The 20508-nt window shown below is 42.9% G+C and overlaps 2 protein-coding genes across 2 annotated transcripts in view; one reads left to right on the top strand and one right to left on the bottom strand.

The window, feature by feature from the left end:
• The window catches only part of LOC139103971 (uncharacterized), an 86591-nt gene that overhangs the window by 9120 nt on the left and 56963 nt on the right, over positions 1 to 20508 (bottom strand). The window contains exon 12 of the mRNA XM_070659169.1: positions 11423 to 11464. The gene's annotated coding sequence lies outside the window, so the exon portion shown is untranslated. The remainder of the gene's footprint in view (positions 1 to 11422; positions 11465 to 20508) is intronic.
• Positions 1775 to 8373, top strand: Dpn (bHLH protein deadpan). Its single transcript, XM_070659216.1, has 3 exons — positions 1775 to 2214; positions 2382 to 2474; positions 5747 to 8373. Exons 1-3 carry the CDS (start codon positions 2146 to 2148, stop codon positions 6950 to 6952), a joined length of 1368 nt encoding a protein of 455 aa, XP_070515317.1. The 5' UTR covers positions 1775 to 2145; the 3' UTR covers positions 6953 to 8373.

Genomic DNA, 20508 nt, shown 5'->3' with positions numbered 1-20508 from the left:
GTAATTTGTACCTATATAATTATTTTATGTATTTCAAAATGTGCGCGTTGCTTTTTTTATTTTTCCTTTCCTTTTCTTTTTTTTTTGCGACGATAGCAATAAACATCTACGTTGAAGGAAATACGCATAAAATTAATTTGCGTATAATTTTAGTGATAAAGATATAAATTACGAACTGAGTTAAGTGCGGCGCCCGCCGATGCAGCAGTATGATAAACTAGTTGTTAACTTTTACTTTGTCTACTTTGTCTCTGTTGCAATAAAAGTGTCTGCACCCTGTGAAATATGTTCTAAAAGGTTGACATAACATGCGACGAAATACGACTGCGAAGTAAATCAATGATTCAAGAGGAATCTTCAGGGGGTCCTGAAATGCCGGAAGAGACCGTGCTGAAGGCACTAACCAAAAATTTTTCGGTATAATAGTTTTAAACCATAAAGATTTATTGCGCTGTGATTTTCCAATAAGCTACAACTAGTTTTAACAAGCGAATGTCATCTTTTGTTATTATGCCTGTAGGTATTGGCAGTCAAACTACATTTATATTACGCGTCTGTCTGCGTGAAATAATGCTTCGAGAAACAGTAAAAAAAAAAGAAAAAAAAAAATTGAATCCGTCATTATCTCTCACTAAAAATGCATTATTATTTTAATGTAATATTGCTACATTTACTATTTTTAAACCCTCATCGCTGTTTTTACTTTTATAACAGGCGTATGACTGAAAATCGAGATTCAAGCGTTAATTATCTACTTCGTAATTAAAAAATAACATCGTTATTTTTCATTCACGGTTTTATACAGAGAGAGATATATAAAATTCAAGTTTCTTAAAAAACAAAAAAAAAAGAGAAAGGGGAGAGAGGACATAAAGTCATATTGCACGTTTTATACATGCACATTTTTACAAATAGTGAGCACGTCAGGACATGTCACTGCGTTAACAGCTGCAGCTTTGTACAGATAAATAACAGCACATTTTAAAACAATTCCCACGTGAGAGGTCCTGCATACGCTCTCAAATGCACCCGTGCAAACCGTGCATCGGATCGCGTTGCGCGCGCCAGCCACACTTATGACGCGCGCATACGCACGCACATACACATGCCGGCACGCAATGTTTGCCCTTCTCTGTCAGATGATCCTCTATTGCGCGCCTTTGTGCTTTACCGCTGCTACAGTCGATGCGCGCTAACAATCTTTTTTATTCATATCGCGTCGGGACAAATGTTTCACAAAAGTTTGATCAAACCGGTATTAACATTTTATCATTAAAAATTTTACATGTCGGTTTTATACCGCAGGAAAACATCCTTAATACATTTTTCTACGCGGAACAACAATAACGAAAACAAAAAAAAGGAAAAAATATTGCAACGTGCACATTTATCATTATTTTGTTTAAGCTCGTATAAGATTATAGATCCTGATCTGTTTTTTTTTTGACGAAGCTAAGGATTGCAAGGGACATAATTATACCAATTGAAAATAAATTAAACATATCGCTCGCCCGGTTGCAAATTGCCCAAACCACTTCCGATATTATCTTCACAGGATGTAGCCCAAATTAAATAAGCGACTACGTTGCACGAGGTATATCCCGCAGACGGCGTGAATTCCCACACATCAACAGGTCTCAGGAGGGCCGAGGACCTCCCCACCTTTGGGGTACCCAATATCCCACTCCGGAACGCACTTTTCCCCACTCTATACGGGTGCATCGGCATGCGGTCTTCGAAATCGAAAACAGTTACCCTCAATACCCCAAGCGGGACGTCCATCGGCGAAGATGGACTTCCCTACACGCCGCATTAAAGTTTTGAAGTCACACGTTAATATAAGACCGGCGATCTGACCGGTGAACAAAAATTATCGAAGAACAAACACCGGCCTCTACTTTGGTGAAAAAAAAAAAGAAAAGAAAATTCTTGCACGCTTGAGAAACGCTTGATCGTTAACAGTTTTCAGTGTTCTTTAGTGCGTTTAACTTATCGCATTCCGAGTGTATGTAATTAGTCAATTGGATAACTTTTTTGTTTACAAGGATTAATTTAATCATTAATCGCAATAAGTGCATCCGCACGGCAGGAGGGAGTTATGTCAGTCAAGATCTCTGCTTAACAGTGGATTACCGTAATTACAAAATGTTGGGCAGCGAGGAGGAGCTCGAGCCTCAAACGCATTCGGGAATGACGAAAGCGGAGCTCAGGAGGGTAATGAACGTTTCATATTCGGACGAGATCATTTTATCACTACGTAGAATGCTTTCATGTCAAAAATTATATTCAAGTTTACTTAAAATAAAAGAAAGAAATACGATCGTCTAAAATATATATAAAAAAAAAGAATTAAGTAATAAATTTTAATTCGTTTATTTCAGAGCAACAAGCCTATTATGGAAAAGCGACGACGCGCTCGAATTAATCAGTATCTCGACGAGCTGAAGAATTTTATACTCGTTAGTGAAAAAGACGTAAGTCATTTTAATTTTTCTTTTCTTTTTTTTTTTTTTTTTAACGAAATAGATATCGGTTGTAAATCGTCGTAATTAAGATCGAACGACACTGCTAGCATAATCAAAACCATTTGGATATAAGAATTATTACTTTTTCCTTAAACACGCTTAAATTACTCGACGAAACGGCAAGATGAACGATAAACAACGGCATCAGCAAAACGCTTAAGCGATAGCACGAGATTGCCAGTCGGTGCACGCATAATTTTTGTAAGATCCACATGGTGTGGAAAAACGTGACTTCTGCGCTGTTTATCTAGAGACGTGATCCGCTTTATGAGAGATAACATAAAAAAAAAAATTCGTTACTTCTGATCGCGCGCTGCAAATGAGCACTTAAGAAACGTAACAATTTTACACGTTATCTACAATATTAATATTTCAAATTTAATTGAATTAAAATCAAATATTTTATCCACGGTAAAAAAAGTTTAATTTTTCATCATTAAAAATCGTATTACAAATTGCGTAAAATATCAAATATAATATTTTCTTTAAATTATGTAATTTTTTTTTTGTTAATTTAATATTTAAAGAATTTAAATTTTGCTACAGTTATAATACGAACTCCGAGATAGGAATGACAGATCATTGTCGGTAGCGGAAGTTGTCATAACGGATGTATATTGAATGTATTTGATCAGGTTGTCCAGTGTAGACCCCTTTTTCCCTCGGTATCCTCTGCGACAGGACCCATTTTAGACTGGAGGCTTGGACGAAAGGAAGTTGGGGAGGGGGAGGGGTTTTGTTTTAGTATTTTACATGTCTCCGCGTGGGAAACAGATGGAATTGGATCCTTACATATCCGTAATCTCTGTTCTACAGATTATACAATGGCATTCGGTTCGGTCAAAAGAAAAGGCGGAGGAACCTCTAAAAAGCCTCCAATTACGGTCAATTTTGAAATCGACATATTAAATGTAACTTTCAAAATTACATTTGCCATTTTTTAACAAGTATTCGTAATATTCATAACGTAGAATAATTTTTTTTTTTCGTGATTGTCGAGATAGTACAAGGAGGCGCGTTATTTTTTCTCGCACAAATATAAATTGTTACCTATTTTACTCGTATTACGTCTCGCGATGTTCAATAATTGTTAATATAAAAACGTTAAAACCTTATCGAATAATTTTATATATAAATTTAATTCAAAAATGTTGCAAACAAGGCATAAATCGAGAGAAGAGAACTGTGAAATAAATTATGAATTACGAGGTAAACGAACGCGTTGGTGATTATTGATTAATTAAGAATTATCTCGCTTTTTTACGGATCAAGAATTTCTTGCCGCGTAATCCAATCCGTTGAGGTTGATTTCTCAAACGGGGATGTATACATATAACGAGACAAGACGCTCTCACCATTCTTTCTCTTCATTCTCGTCCAGATGACTTCCGCTACCTGCTCGCTCCAGTGTGTCCGTCCCGTTCGTCCGAAACGCCCCCCGCGTGTTCGTGGGAACCTCGAAATAATTATTACGAAGAAAAAGAATCTCATCTCAGGTTGCAGCCTCTTTTGTTGACCGTATCATCTTTAAGGATCCAGCTCCGCGACGACGGTGCGGATCGGCGAAAAAAAAGGGGGGGAGATACGCAACGCCTCTGCTTTCTTTTTTTTTTTTTTTTCTTTTTCGTCAGTCCTTTAACAGGTGCCAGTTCTCCGCTCTCGAGTTTGGGTGTCAAATTCACTCGCGGGAAAATCGATATCTGTTCCTCTCATCGCACAGGATTATTACCCTTGCAACATTTTTGCAGGCAATTTCCGTTTACGCGTTACGCGGCTTTACTCGCGCGTATTTGATTTTTATTGCATTTCTCAAAGTTAAGGTGCTATTCTATCACACGACGTTTATACGATTCCGTATAATGCACATATGAGACATACCTTAGTCGACTCCCACGCTCATTCTTTACGTGATCGCAAATTTACCATAAAAATGCGAACATCAGGATGATCCGACAGGATAAGGTTCGAAGAATTGAGAGGACACAATGGACCCTTGAAAAAGAGGACCATAGTATTGAGGTATTGGTGGTTAAAGGGCTGATGGGAATTTATACGGCATAAGCCCGATTCGGGGAAGGTCACGTTCATCAGGATATCTGAAAAACCGCTCCGTGATGTTTTTCGAGAGCTGGGTCGTTTCCCACGATTGAATCGGCCACTTATAAGTAGCAAATCAGTTAAGAGGAACGTTAAGTTGGAAATATTATTTATTTCCGTGCCGATAATTGAATTTATTAATTGAAATAACGAATTATTTTATATTGCCTAATTCTGTAAGCGCAAGTGATCGATACGTATTATTAAAAGAATATTCGTTAGATCTTTAATTATTAAATCGACAGATGTTTCATTCTTTTTATTTTTCTTAATCGTTATTAATGTATTTATTTCGGCGCGAGCTAAGTATCGTTATTATATTTGTTCTTACGCGACGGCCGTTCCTGACGATCATTTTACACAACGGATATTTTATAGCACGCTTGAAATAATTCTGACCCTACAATTCTTTCGCTCGCGGCGGATTATCGACAGATTATTTAGTAATAGTATGTTGGCGAGGGGCAAACATCCTCGAGCAATTCACGCGTGACTTAGTTAAACTAGTTTTATGATCAATTTAATGATCTATTGCACATGCAATTTGGTAAAAAAATTCAAAAGTATGTGAGAGCTAAAGCGTCTTTACACGCCCTTAGGCCAACTACGAAATAGGTTGCAATAGCTACCGTGGTGGCTAGTCTGTTATTACGGTAGCAGTTCGCATCAATTTAATTATATGGGCGTGTCGCGTCACCGTACATTTCTTCAATAAAGGATCGTCGATCTGATCGACGAGATCGTCTGACAAGCAGTCAACTCCTCGGGCGATCGTGGTTACTGTCCCTTGAATAAGAAGAAATTCCGTTCTCCGCGCCCTTTTACCTTTTACGCGCACATTCTGCCCTTTACCTTTACCGCCGACTAACTTCCACGGATAACGCAGAGCCCTTTCAGTACCGATGCACGTTACGCTTTCTAACTTTTCGACTGGAAGGTCATTTAAATCATTTCAAGGCTATCTTTTTTTTTTTTTTTTAATTTTTTCCCTCTCCAATTGTACTTAACGAACAATGTAAAAATATGCAATTCGCTCTCTTTTAAAATATACGAATAATTATAAATTATTGTCGATTACTTATATTAATACTTTTACCTCATTTTTTTTTTTTTTATTGTTACAGCCGACCAGGCACTCGAAGCTCGAGAAGGCCGATATCCTCGAAATGACGGTGAAGCATATACAAACGATGCAGCGACAGCAATTGAGCACGGCTGTCGCCAACGATCCGGTGGTGCTAACGAAATTCCGTTCCGGATTTTCTGAATGTGCTACCGAAGTATCGCGATACATCACCCGCCTCGAGAACGTCGACCCTGCCATCAAGCAACGATTGGTATCACACTTGAACAACTGCGTGAGCCATCTCCAGCAAATGGCGCCATTCTACAGTCAGTACGTGCCCTACATGCCGGAACGCCTCTATCCGGAGGTAAAGGTTGGTTTCCAGAGCGATTTCCAGAATGGGGATGAGAATAACAACGGCAGCGCGAGAATACAGATACCGAATGGAGTTCAATTGATTCCGAGCCGGCTGCCGACGGGCGAATTGGCATTCTTGGTGCCGCAATCCGCCGGCATCTCCGCGAATTTTCCCTTTTTCCCGCCGGCCGCGGACTCGTCTGCGAGAATCGGCCAGTCGTCGGCTTTCACCGCGGTGCACCGACCGCACACCCCGCTGTTAAGCCCGTCGACTTCCACGTCGAGTTACGGCGACGAGAGTCATCATTCGGAACATCCGCAAGCGACAACGCCTAACCATCATCAGCCGCAACATCGATTCAAATTACCCGAGCAGAGCCCTGCGTCCTCAAAGAGCTTCTCGTCCTCGCCGGAGACCCAGAAACCGCAAATTAGCTCGACCAGCGACCGAAAGTCACCCGCAACGGCATTCTTGGAATCTAAGACCGTAGACGATAAAGTCGCAACTAAAAAGGACGCCGCGGAAAATTCGGACAATGCCGGCCACACAAACGGCGCCCCGCACGGCCTGCGACAGCCGCTTTCCGTGATTACAGACAAAACTTACAATCGCGCATCGACCAGCTCGGTACTCAAGAGAGACGGTCTTAGGAAACGTCATTCCGACGGGCTTTTGGCGATCTCAGATAAGAGACCGAGATATCAAGAACCCACTAGTTCGACTAGCTCCTCGATGAATAATACCGACGTGCTTAAGAGCACAAATGAGCAATCTCCTGCAATTCCTATCCAAGATTCGCCAAGAAGTCAGAATTACCAAACTCTGCGAAATTGTAATTCAAATTCCGATAAATTCCCAGCGAGCCCAGCTGGTTCGTTCAATGGCGATATGTGGAGACCTTGGTGACCGTTATTAGTTAAAAATAACAAATTTAAAATATCTAACTCGAAGAAAAAGAAAAAGAAAAAAAAAAAATGCTTTTTGATTTCTATTGTAATTGTAAACTTTCTAATCACCACCGATTGGCCAGAATGTATTATGAACATATAATTTTGTATATCTAGCTATTTACTAATGGTTTGCAAGAATCGTAAATAATTAGGACAGCAGAATTTTCGCGTGATATATATATTCCGTATTTTTTTTCTTTTCGTTAAATTTCGTATTTCTAATTGTACGTATTTTTTAAAGTACGAAGTAGATAGTAGTAAGAATTAATTTACGGTTAACAAGCTCATATCCATTGACGATTTCGTGCCAAAACGTGAATTTGATTATTCATATATTTGTTTTTTTTTTTTTTTTTGAGCAAGATTGTTAATGTACTTGATGCATCGTCATGCATCTTCGCCATCTCACGAAGACTCGTAAGCTTTAAATAGATTAAACAATAGTTCATTAAGTACAACGCAACGTATAATATGTGAATAGCCCTGTAAATATTTCTACACTTATTTAATTAATTAAATATAAGTTATAATTTAACGTAAATCTTAATATTAAACGAGTGATGATTATCTTCCAATAATCCACGACTTTTAATGACGGTCAGTTGATAATTAACACGTTCATTGTCACGTAATTTGTACCGTAAAGAAGACAAATTTAAAATCTCGATAGCTCGTACACGTAATTGTTATTAAGTTAGTTTTCGATCTATAAAGTGTAAATTTTTCTATAATTTTCTATTGGCAATTGCATTTTATTCGTACGTTAACACCTCGCGTTACGTTATCGTAGCGGCGACTATCATTTACGGCATTCAACGTGTTAAAATGATGTAAAGAATTTGTGATAAAAAAAAAAAAAGGAAAAAAAAAGAGACAACGTCGAAATACAATCTTTGAGAAAGACACGGTGCTTATTACTTATTTCTGACTATTCTTGTACGCGCGGATACATTCATCGACAAAATAAATCAATAAATTTACAAGCCGCAAACGAAACTCATTGTAAGTGTTACAATTCCACCTCGCAACAAAAGCTACTCCTACATATTTTACCAATATTCCACGATCTACCATATTCCACGATCTCGTAAAAGCAGGGAAATTTTCCTCGTTGAGAGAGCCATCGGAGGCGCTTTACCCTTTTAAGGAGCGTTAAACGCGCTCCGATTCATAAACTGGAACTTATTCTTTCCTTTTTTGCCGATAAAGGAGCAAAAAGCTGTGGAGAATGAGAATTTCAACCACCTGTTACACCGCAAAACCACCCGCGTTCTCATCGACTGAATGCTTAAACTGATTTATCGACAGAAATCGCGAACTTTGTGGATTCTCTTAGTCTTATTCTTGAGACGCGCGTACTTGCATTTTTTTTTGTTTTATTATTTTTTTTTTCCTACTGAAAATAATTGATTACCGATACGAAGGTGATTAAATAATATAATCGATTACGCAACCGGAATGCATAACAAAAATATATTCAAAAATTTACGAGGAATTCGGACGATTTAACAAATCATTGCGAATTTAACATTTGTTTTATCTCGCTGATTTAAATAGTCATAAATATGTAGTCGTCGCCGTGACATAGTATTATTTATAACCAGTTTTAACGTATTGAAAACCTGTGCAAGTTCGAGCACTGATAGTGAGATGGCGGCACTCATGTTTGAGATTAAAGTTTTTTTTTTTATTCACGGATGCAATTGCCAAAGAATGTGCAAAAAATTATAATGCTACGAATATTACCCATTCATTGCAAATAAATCTAAATTTCGGGAAATTGCCATGCAAAATTAACAGTAACTTCTAACATTTGTCGATCCGTTTTGCGTTGAAATAAAAAAGCAAACGTAGTTAAAAACTAAAAACGAAAGAAATACTAGTTTATTTCTCTATGCGGAGTATTATACTGTGTATATAAAAAAAAAAGAAATTAAATATTAAAATAAGCATAGCTAACTGTAACAGTACCAAAACATTTTGCTTGATTTTAAGCCCGTATTAATTGTGTACGTAACACTATTTTTTATTTGAAATTGTTATATTTCGCGTTGAGCAACGTGATGAAAACTACCGCGGATTTTATGCTTTCTTTCATCGGTCCTTGTGTAACGGGGGTACCGTCCTACGTTCCGCGAAGCATCGAAGTCGCCGATTCGTCCGCTTAAATTCGGGTTTAATATCACCCTGCGTTCGCCCCTTTTCGATATTCAGCTGCACAATGGCCCTCGATATATTCGCATATACGCATATATGTATAGATAGATCCCGGGCTGTGAGTATAACTCCCGTACGTTATATCACGAGTATAAATAATTACTACGGCGCACAGCAATTACTATAAGTTATGGCGCGGCCGCTACAATTTGCAATGTCAAGACATAAACACTGCTACCGCTTACATTTGAATATATTAAGGCGATGGGAGCCCCTGATTGGGCCGACGGGGAACGGCGCGGTCCCGTATCGGTGCGTGAGCTACGATCTGGTTGACGATTTTTATTGAGGAAACGATCATCTCGCGGATCTCTCTCCCCGGCAATCACTGCCGTCGCTATTCCCGCACAGTTGCAGTCGTTCGCTTGATGGATCCCCATTCCCATTCCATTCGCGAGCGCACGCTGCGGCGCACATCCGCGATATTCCATTGACGTTCAAGTATTCGCGGGACGACAGCTGAGGTAATCTGCTTCAGCAGTTGTCTTATGATAATCCGCGGATCTTCCGTTCGCGATAAATTACGCGATCACGAAGGCTCGATACGTACCTCAGTCTTCTACCTCGATTTGGACGTTTATCGCGAAAATCGAAGAATAATTGCGTACGCATCGATGGAGGACGATGAAGGGTCTTGCGCTTCGCCCACGACGGACCCCCTTAAACGTCGAGTTGACAGTCCAATTAAGATAGAATAGCGGAGAAGCGGATGTTAATTTTTGTCGGGAAAAAAAAAAAAAGAAAAAGAAAAATCGAACGGGGGACCCTCCGCGTCGAATCGCATAATGAATTTAATATTCCGAGTAGTTCGGCGCACGTGAGGAGAAGGGGACATTGCGAAAATTAAAGGTACCGTGATTCACCGTCGCCGCGGCAGATGATATAAATGCGTGGCGTGCAACGCTAAAGATTTATAAATCACCGGAGGACAACCGCGAGCCTGCGATGGCGATGGAAAGAGGACCCAGCCCTATCCTCTCTATTACCGGAATCAAGTTCGAAACAACCTCGCGGGCAAACCGTGATCTTGCTGGCCGACTCATCGATCGGCCGAAAAAACGGATCGCCGAAAGCCAACCGAGCTGCACGGGCTGTTTCCGTTGCGGTATGCGACCAGACGCGAGTGCCTCCGGACGGCGGATATAGCAATCGGCGAGTGTTTTTCGCGTAGTTGTATTTCGATGGGCATCCGATCGCAAAAGAGAGAGGAAACGACGCCGGGTGCCGGCCGCGCGAAGGGTAACGGGGGGAGGGGGAGGAGGGGAGGAGATAGAGAGGCGGATGAGGCGGTAGAAGAGGAGGAGGGTGGAGGTTCCGTCCGCGCGTATGTGCGGCCGCCAGGCCATTTGCCTCTGCGGTCTCTTGATTCCTAGCGACTAAATTTTCATCTGTACTCATTCAAGTTTTAATGTGTTTTTGCGGCATCAGTCATTCAAACTTAATCAACAACCGGTTACACGTCGGTGCGCGAGCGCGACCACACAGATTCGCGCGCCCGTCGTCGGTGCGAGCCGTACGCGGGGCGGCCGCGTGGCGCGGGCCTCCGGCTCTGTGTACGTGTGCGGGCGCGACGGAATATTGGTCGGGCGCACTGTGACGAGAGCGTATTAATTATAACTCTGGTCAGAGGAACGTCAAGAGATGCTTTCGCAGATACCTACGATAAATTGTCGGTTTACCAGCAAATCTCATTTCCAAACCCCGCCATTTTTCCGCTCGTTTATCCACGCCCATCGGGCGAGCACCGCGCGCTACGGCGCGCACGGCCAAAACGTCGCGGTATTCCCTTCCTTTCACGTGTGTACACGTGTGTATATCCGGCCGCGGTGCGCGACTGTCGCGTGCATAAGAGCGCGATGACAGCGGAAGGGAGAGCGTTTTTACCCAATAAAGTTGGTGAGCGTAATAGGAATGTCGGCATTAACGAGTTCATTCGGCGCTTATCGGGCATTGCCGGCCTGCGACGTGTCATGATAAGGTTTTATTCATTTTGAAATCCATAGAATATCTTGCGTATGTTTTTCGTGCGATTATTAATCGCGCCGGTGCGTACCAGAAATTGCCGTGATGTAAAAAAAAAAGAAAAAAAAATAAATAAGAAACCTATGCACCTCGCGTGCGCAATTTTTTAAACGGTCCAAATTTGTGCGCGTTATTATAATTAAGGAGACCCCAATTAAAAATTAAGAAAGAAAAACATGCGACTCACCATTCTGCTTAAACTTCAGCGGAGTTGTACCCTTATCAGTAACTGTAACATATAAAGAAAAATATTAATGTAGACGTGTAAGTATATTTGTTAATAAAATTAATAATAAAAAGAAAGTAAAAGTTTTATTTAATATAGACTTAATAAAATAAATTTTTAAAAGATTTTCAAATAATTCAGGCGTCACACCAATTTTTTTTAAATACTATTAGAACGCGCCAGATGGAAATTCATACAAAGATCTATCGTACGATAAAGTCCACCAATCTTAAAAAAAGTCTTTCAAAAACTTGGCTGATATCTGACTTTGATTTAGCTTGTTCTGTATTTTATTTTATTTTTTTTTTTTTAATGCAATTTAAATTCCAAATTTAAATTTTTACAAATTCCGCTGCAATACATCGCAGTTTATCTATTTAATGTGTTACAATGTGGTTAGCTGAAAAGAAAATGAAAGACAAAATTAAACCACGCAATTAATTGGCCAATTTCCAAACATTCTTTGTAAACCCCGGTTACGAAGTTTTGTACGGTGCTGAATTAGCTAAGCGTAGCGGAGAAGTGTCGGTGCAAGTAGTCCGAGAGACATTTATTTGGCTGTCTCCGAAGTGGTTGGGAATTCCGCCGGTGAGCATGGTACTGCGGGTGCGAGTAAGAGACGCTGTGTGAACTACACCGGGAAGTGGTATATCCGATAGAGAAGGAAGCAGCAGCGGTGGCAACCACCGAGAGCGGGGTCGGATAGAGAGAGGTCGCGGGATCGGCCGGCAAAAGGGAACGAGGGAGAAAAGAAAAAAAAAAAGAAAAAAAAAAGAACACCCCCGTAGGGGACACAGGAAGAAAGGGGGGAAGAAAGGAAGATAAAGAGACTCGTTTACCACAAAATTCAAAAGAGGGACGAGGATGAGGGAAAGGTGTTGAAGCGTGACCAAGAGAAAGGAAGAGGAACGGAAAGGAAAACAGAACGGGAACGTAAAGCGTACGTGCTGCCTGCGCGTATGTGTGTGCATGCGCGTGTACGCGCGCACACACGCGTCCACACACCCTCACAACTACGGGCCAGCGTGCTCTTGATGCCGCGCGAATGAGAGGGAGCTCATCGGGTGGAAGAAGGACAGGTGCGAGGGGTCCGGAGAGCAGGAGAAGCGAGCATGTTTTATTAAGTGCGTCGCGCGTGGAAAAAGCGCGGGGCAATTTTCAGGTGCTAAAGCGGCCGCTGATAACGCGAGACCGCGCTTCAAACAGTTTGTTACACTTTTCAAGTCGTTATGCTCGCTGTTTGAGCGCGCACTAAGCTCTCGGGGGTTGATTGCGAATCTCGAGAAGTCGAAGATGAAACGTCGGCGCTTCCCTGCGTGCCTGCGTTTTTTTTTTTTTTTTATCGCACATATCGCGTTGTATTTTACAATAACGCACTTGAATGTTAACGTTACGTCGATAAACGAGAGCTAATCTATTGGAAGGGGAAAACAGTTTTTTTTTTAATCTCGCTTACGCGCGCATTTTAAAACCGGAAGTGTAATGCATCCGCGACGCATTGTATGTGAAACGACGTGTCGCTGACACTCGCCGTAAATCGCCGTGATACAATTTAATAATTATTGCCCGAGGAGGTTATTTGAACGGGTAAATGCGAGCGGAGGAAGTAGTCAGACGCGAGTAGCCGAAAGTGTTTTCTTTTAGGAAAATCGATGCAAACGTTTGCTCCGATTCTTAACGCGGACGTGACGTGACCGCCCGAGAACGATGACATAGCCGGTGTAGAGGAAAAGGGATTATATACATCGTTAACGCGTGCTGATACGACGGAAGGCAAGCCATCTATTATTTCAGCCGTCAATGAGATGTGTCAGCGCTGACGGATGTACGTCACCCGCGGTGTTCGTCTGGCAGACGCGACCGACTATCCCGCGAGGGGGGAAAAAAATCCCGGAAAAGTGGAGGAGAGGCGTCGACAAAGTGAGAATTAATATTCAATCGCATTAACGAATCGTCGCTGGCGACGCCATCGTTATACCAGCGGCATACACACATCGGGGAACAAGGGGGGTGCCGTCTGACGCGGCGGATGGGGAGCAGCGTCGTGCAGCGAACAGACAGAGAGCGAAAGAGAGATCGGGTGAGAGGAAGCGCCACTGGAACAAACCACCCCCCGCGTCGTTTCATCTCGCTCCGAGTGCGACGCCAAATGAAAATACCGAAGGACAATGGAAATACTAATGATTGATTGGATACGAAAAAGAATTATAATTGAAAAAAACGCGGAGCGCCAGCCAAAAAAAAAAAAGGAAAAAAACGATGGCGCGAGGGCGGGGGAGGAGATGCGCGCGGGTACGGGAGGACGAGAGAGAAAGAGAGAGGGCAGAGAGGAAAGGCGGCCGGAGGGAAAGAGAAGGCGAGCGAACTATTGGGAATAATATATCAATACCCATCGAACCCACGCATACGAATGCGACGGTTCGGCGAGGGTGCTCGGGGGTAAGGGGCGCCGGGGTTCGCTCGATCGGCGGGGGCGGGCACGAAGGGGTACGAGGGCGTTCGGAAAGAGTAAAAAATATTACACCCTCACATACTGGCGCCACGTCGCGGATGAAACGGGCACTGACCAATACCAATAACGGGCGGCACAAAAGAATGGCCGGTCGGTGTGCGAAAAACAGACCCACACAGCGCCCGGGTTCTCGCTGCTTCGGTGGCATTATAGCTTTTCACGTACCCGGTGGCTCCTCGATACAACAGCCGACTCGCCGGACCGGTTCGTTTGAAGGAAATTTCGACGCGGTCATGCGACGCCACGACCAGCGAGGAAGCCCCGTGGAAAAATTAACCCTTGTGGCGCCGGGGCTTTTTTCGGCACGTTAAGTGCAGCCCTACTAGGGGCGAGAGCGGCTCTTTTCTTTCGATTTTCGTTTCGGATTCGATATTTTTGCCTGTACCGGCAAATTGCGGCAAAATGATATGTTGTCAAGATTATCTGAATCGAAGATACATATCAAAAGCACGATACGGAAAATTTTGTATCATTCGTTTATAAACGTTCGTTATCACCGAATCATAAATATGAAATTACGAAGAAGTTCTCTTTTAAACGGAAAACCTTATTGCAACAAAATAAATATAATATGCACATAGCTATCAAACTTCAAATAATGCGCTACTTAATGAATTAAATTAGGACCGAAAACGTAATCAAGCGGCCATCGTTTATTGATAGAATTTTATATCAACTTTAAATGAATAATCTAAAATTACGCGACCGAGATTGTATATTTAAAATATGTTTTCGTTCTTTCGAATGTAACACAGTCATATTCTATAACGCAGTTCTCTACAAATAATTAAAAAAAAAAAAAAAAAAAAAGAAAGAAAGAAAAAAAAAAAAAAAAAAAAATTACTCCAATGATAATTGTAATTCGCCGTTCCTTTTATCCTTTCGATCTGAATGACGGGAAAATAATTTGAATACTCGGCGCGATATATATAGTTATCAATGATTCATGAAATTGTAGCGCGATGCGAGAACAACTCGAGTCCGTGTCGATGCGCGACAAGAATCCTGGCACTCTACAATGTCGATGCGTTCACCATCTCGGCCAGCCACCCGAAACGGGTGACGCCGGTCCACGCCGGTCTGTCTTGTTCGCTGACTTGTTCCGGGCGACCCTGTAGATGCCACGTAGCACGGGCACACGGTATGGGTGGGTACGAAGCGCGCGTTTAGCATTTGAAAAAAGCGCTGGCCGGGCGACCGCCTCTCGCCCGAATCTCCCATACACCCGCACAAACAAAAGGCTACATTTAGCATTAAAAAAGCACGCAGACCGGCGCTACCGTGCCGCGAGAAGGGTGAGGAGGAAGGAATCGAGGGGAAGGGAGTTCGGTGGGTGAGATACGGGCAGACCGATGCCGGTTACTCTCATCTCCGCGGCCGTACGGCAGGACATGCGGTCCTCTTCCACGATGCGCACGCCCGCGCGCGTACGCGACCGTCCGCACGCATGCACACGTTTCGGTCCGAAAGTAGTGCAAGAGGGAAACGAATAGATAGTGCGGATAACAGCGAGAGATAGAGAGGGAGAGTAAAAAAGAGAAAGAGGGAGAGAGAGAGAGAGAGGAAGCGCGAGCGCGGGAGAATTGGACGGAGGTGGCCGCGCGAAGCGTACCAGGCCACGAGGCCGGTGGTGCGAGGGCTTTGGATCGGGACAGAAGTGGTTGATGCATTGGGACAAACACATTTGGCATTAAAACAGCTCTGACACTACGTAGTCTGCAGGAGCAACGTCCCACCGGCGGCGCGGCGGCAGCGACGGCGGCGGACCGACGTGCGCGCGTGTTGCACGAACGGAAACGCGCGCGTTACGCATTGCGTTCCACCTTCCTTCCCTTCCCTTCCCCTTCGCCGTCTCTTTCTCTCCCTCTGCCTCCACCGCCCTTTTCCTTTCTCTTTTTTTCTCCCGCAATCCATCGCTATTTCGCTTCCTATTCTCTTTCTATCGGCACTCTCTTTCTGTCACCTTCTGCGCGTTGCGATCCGGGCGCGCGCGAAGCGTTGTACGCGGAGTAACACACGTCCGTGGTGGCTGCGCGCGTGTGCTTGTACCTATCAATCGTGTTCGGGGGCTGCATTTTTTCTCGTCCACCACGAGCGGGCCTCCGCGCCGGAACGTGAGGCGGAATGAAAATAGAAGTGCAGTAACGTCGATGAACAAAAAAAAAAAGGAAAAAAAAAAAAAAAAAAAAAGTAAAAATGATCGGAGCCCCGGGCCGTGTGACGGCATTTCGACGACGATCGCGGCGGCGTGAGGACGTACCGCGCGCTGCCGTTGATGCTGATTTGCGGATTGTCGACGTCGCGCCCGATTTCTTCACGGGAACTGGAACGCTACGCACTTGCCCCATTAAATGAAACAAATATGTAACTGTTAGCACGTGGGCAATTTAATAAAAAGCTATCGGAAATCAGCTGAAAGAAAATGTATTTTAAAACCGCGGGTTGAATGTAATTTCGTTGGGAAAAAGAGTTGAGAATTTTCAGTCTAGTTTTTTCGCTATTATTGGACGCCCGCTAATCGCAATTGCGTATTATGCAACGCGATGAAGAACGAGAAATACAACGGCACGTAGTGCGTGGCGACAATTATATCTGTTGGAATGAGTTTACATAATGCGATATCGAGGCTGCGTACACAGCGGATGAAAACGCTCGAGTTTAACTCACTTTATTTGTGGTATATTATAACCGGCACATAAATCACATGTAATTTATACGTTACATATTATGTCATTTTATATCGAATTTGCGCGTTGATAATGTACCCCGGGAACGATCGAACGGTGTACCTATATATTTTTGCCGATCGTATAACCGACAGTTTCACCTTTCAAACTTCATCCCCCGCATTCCACCCTCACGAACTCTCGCTCGCACCTCATCTTGATTATATTACGCGTAATTAGTATAACTCTAGAAGCATCAGGCGATAAAGTATTATCGAACGAAACGGAGAACGGCGCGCTGGAAACTAGGGAGAAGAAGCGAGAGGTAGAGGAGATGGAGGAGGAGAAGGAAGAAAAAGAGGAAAGGCGAGTGGAGCGACGAGGAGCAAACAGAGAGCCTGTCCAGCTCCTCTCCACCTCCTTCGGATAATTAAAAATAATCCCCGCGGCCCTTTACTCCTTTTTCGCGGCTCATTAAATCGACCATAAATTATGCATCGAAAATTACGGGCAGGGCCACCGAATATCGGTACCAAGCGCGGGGCCCCCGACCGGCATAATAAGCAATTTGTAATCAAGAGGCGTCGTACGGGTGTTATAGTTAGTAAGAAATCCAATGGAAGTCCCATCCCGTCCCGTCCCGTGCCGTCCCGTTTCATCCCGTCCCGTCCGCGGACTGCCGGCCGAGGTGGCGCGGAGCGGGGGCGAAGGCAGACGCGTAAAAAGAATTGCAAATTGCGAATTAGCATTATGTCCCGTCTACTCAAATCGTTATTATCCCCGACGAGTTCTGCGCCGCCTCGTCCGAGCTTGCCCCCGGGGATGCGCTTTGTCGTGATACTCGGCGCAAATCGGATTCACGTCGCTTCGAGTACCGAGGCATCCGGTTAATACGGGCCAGGAACGAACGAAAATTAAATATCGCGCGTATCTGCGGTGCGTTCGCCCATGCCGCTGCGCGCGCTACGCCACGAAAAATAGCCGGTAAACCAGGAAGAAACCGCACGCGGTTCGCCGCGGTGCCTCGCATCAACCGCACAAAGAATTCGAGTTTTCCACGATCGATTATTTCTTCTAAGCAATTTTTCACGCGCGATAAAATTCATTTCACCGCGCCGGAATATTGGGAAATATAATAATTAACACTTGACGTGATTTCTTATTGATAAAAAAAAAAGAAGAAATTGTCTGTTTAGCTAACAACAAATTAGAGTGTTCGACTTTTTTTTTTTTATGCAGAGGCAATGATAAAATGTTGAGTTTTCTTTTTGTACAAGTCGCGTAATTTATGACGAGTGAAAAGAGTTCACACAAATATTGTACGTACGTATATGCGCAATACATAGATAAAAAAAAAAAAACAAAATGTAATTGTACAGAGCCTACAGCACTTCGTATTGTGCTTTTGTGTAAATCAGTAAGCGTATATCGGCAGATGAAGCGACGCTCTGTTATATGCACGTGTATCGCGCAGAATATGCACATCGTGTATGAATGAATAAAATATAACGTAAATTTTTCTTTCACGTTAATTATTTTTTACATCATAGATAGTCGGCTTGGTATATAATGGAAGTCTACCGAACATAATATTAATAAACAACTGGAAATATATATAAAATAATTAGAGATATTACTAAATTAAAAAAAATCATACATTGTTACAAGTTTTATCAGTTTGATAAATATGCTGCCACTTATTACGTTACAATTGCGTAAATAATAATTTTTAAAAAGAGCTTTTCTGTAAAACATCTATGTTAAATAAAAAATGTTCTGGTATAATAAATTGTTATATGTCGCAAAGTAGATTGTTTCGGATTTGTACATAGAGAATAAAAAAAAAATTCTTTTAATTTCTTTTTTCTTTTTTTTAAATCAATACTTTCTCCTTTCTATTTCTTTTTCTTCCTTTAACAGTGTAATGTGCATTAATAATGTTTCCTACATAATAAGACGAGATTCTTAAAATCTGAAGGAAAGGGGAAGAAATCTGGAACGCGCGATGAAAAATCATATTATCCGGCACATATTTTCGCGTTATGCGTATCAGATTAGTTAAACAAGATACAAATGCCGTACACGCGCGGCGGTTAATCGTACAGCGTTATATCGGAGGCATTATTCAATCTATCGGATCGATCATATGTATCCGCGCCTGATAAACGCGTAAACGTTATGAAAGCACTTTGGGTATTGATGTTTACTTTGAAAAACAGGATTAAAACGGGTATCGTGGAAATTCGGTTGATGGAGGAACCGGCGGCGGCCGTGTCTCGTTGGACCGAATTTAAATAGTGGCCAAACCATATTATTGTATTAATAAATGGAATTAGCGAAACAGTAAAGTGCTTTTAACGGGCGGTGTCTATCCTGACTTCTCTAATATGACAAATACACTACAGTACTCCGCCGGTTTCGGCGTTCTTGCATTCATTAAATGACGGTCGCAATGCGCCTCGCGGTTATTAATGGCAACGCGTCAGAATCAATTTTCATTTGTTGAATACTTATGTACGGCGCAATCCAATTTGCACTGTTCCCCGTGAAATCGTCCCGCGCCGCGTATTTTACCGTAATTGAAAGCCCTCGAATACTTCTGACGCATGAAAAAAAAAAAAAAAACATAAAATACATATACATACATGCGTAAAGAAAAAAAGGCGCATGTATAATATCGAGTAAGCTTGTTGTTTTTGCCAGCGAAATGATCAGTTATTGAAGATAATGCGGAACAAATGCACTGCGCGTTAGTAATCTCTAGTGAGACATTGGCTTCGTTTAAGAGATAAATTTTTTTTTTAAGAATTATATAAATGTAAACTAAAATAAATCTTGCGTCGATGTTGTCGCTAGTATCACAATGCGCATTTAATATTTATAGCAATTTATAGCAGCGCGCCGATAAAAATTAATAAGCCGACTCTCACAGAAAGAGGATTCCAATTACGCCGTCGTCTTTCGACGAAGATGATCAACTCTCGATGGTGTAGTTAAAAAAAGTTTTCAAAAGTCACTCTCCTCTAGATAAAAACGAGGGCGACTCTCGATATTTCGTTGCCAAAGTTGCACAGTTGACGAAATAAAGCGACAACGGCCGAGAATAATACTCCTCCCGTAACCTCAGCAAGTCAGCGGAGCGACCGAGGATCTCGAAGAAACCTAATTAACTCCGCGCTTTGGAATGAAATTATTTTTGCGCGGTCGCCGTGAAAAAAAGAAAGGAAGAGGATGAGAGGAGCGAAAACGACGGGAGTAAAGACGACGTCGACGGTCGGCGGCGGCGACAACGACGAAGACGAAGACGACGGGGCGACGGCGATGACGTCGGCGACGATGGACGAAGAAGGAGAATCAGAAGTAGGTGGTAGGGCGAGTACGCCGGCTCGAAACTACCAAACTACTTTTCAAGCTGCCCCCGCGGCCCTGGCAAGATTATAATTAAAACGTCGCGCGGCGCTGGATAATAAATTAATGCATAATTAACATAGCTAATTATAATACCGGCTGAAATTTTTCTCGTAACTCGTAACACACTGGTCTCTCGCATGCGGAGGCAGTGCAGCCCGGTAATTTATGATCGGACATGAAAAATTACCGTCTCGGGGGGGTTTAATCATCCTCGGACCCCCTCCCTCCCCGCCCTTACCTTCGCGCGGCCGCTTCCACACGTACCACCGGCCTTCCACTAACGAACGCAACGAACCACCGCACCTTCACCTTCTCCCGCGCCACCCTCTTACAGCTGGACTTAATAACTTATTATAATGCAATGCGTCGTGCGTGGGGATCTTGCGAAACGTGGTGGCGCGCGGCCGAGGAGGGAAAACCAGCTTTGTAAGTGAAACGTGAGGAACGATGAGGCGCGT

This window comes from Cardiocondyla obscurior, linkage group LG07, assembly GCF_019399895.1.
Source record: "Cardiocondyla obscurior isolate alpha-2009 linkage group LG07, Cobs3.1, whole genome shotgun sequence".
NCBI lineage: Eukaryota > Metazoa > Arthropoda > Insecta > Hymenoptera > Formicidae > Cardiocondyla > Cardiocondyla obscurior.
The sequence above is the reverse complement of the archived record's forward strand: the minus strand, read 5'-3'. Positions and strand labels throughout refer to the sequence as shown.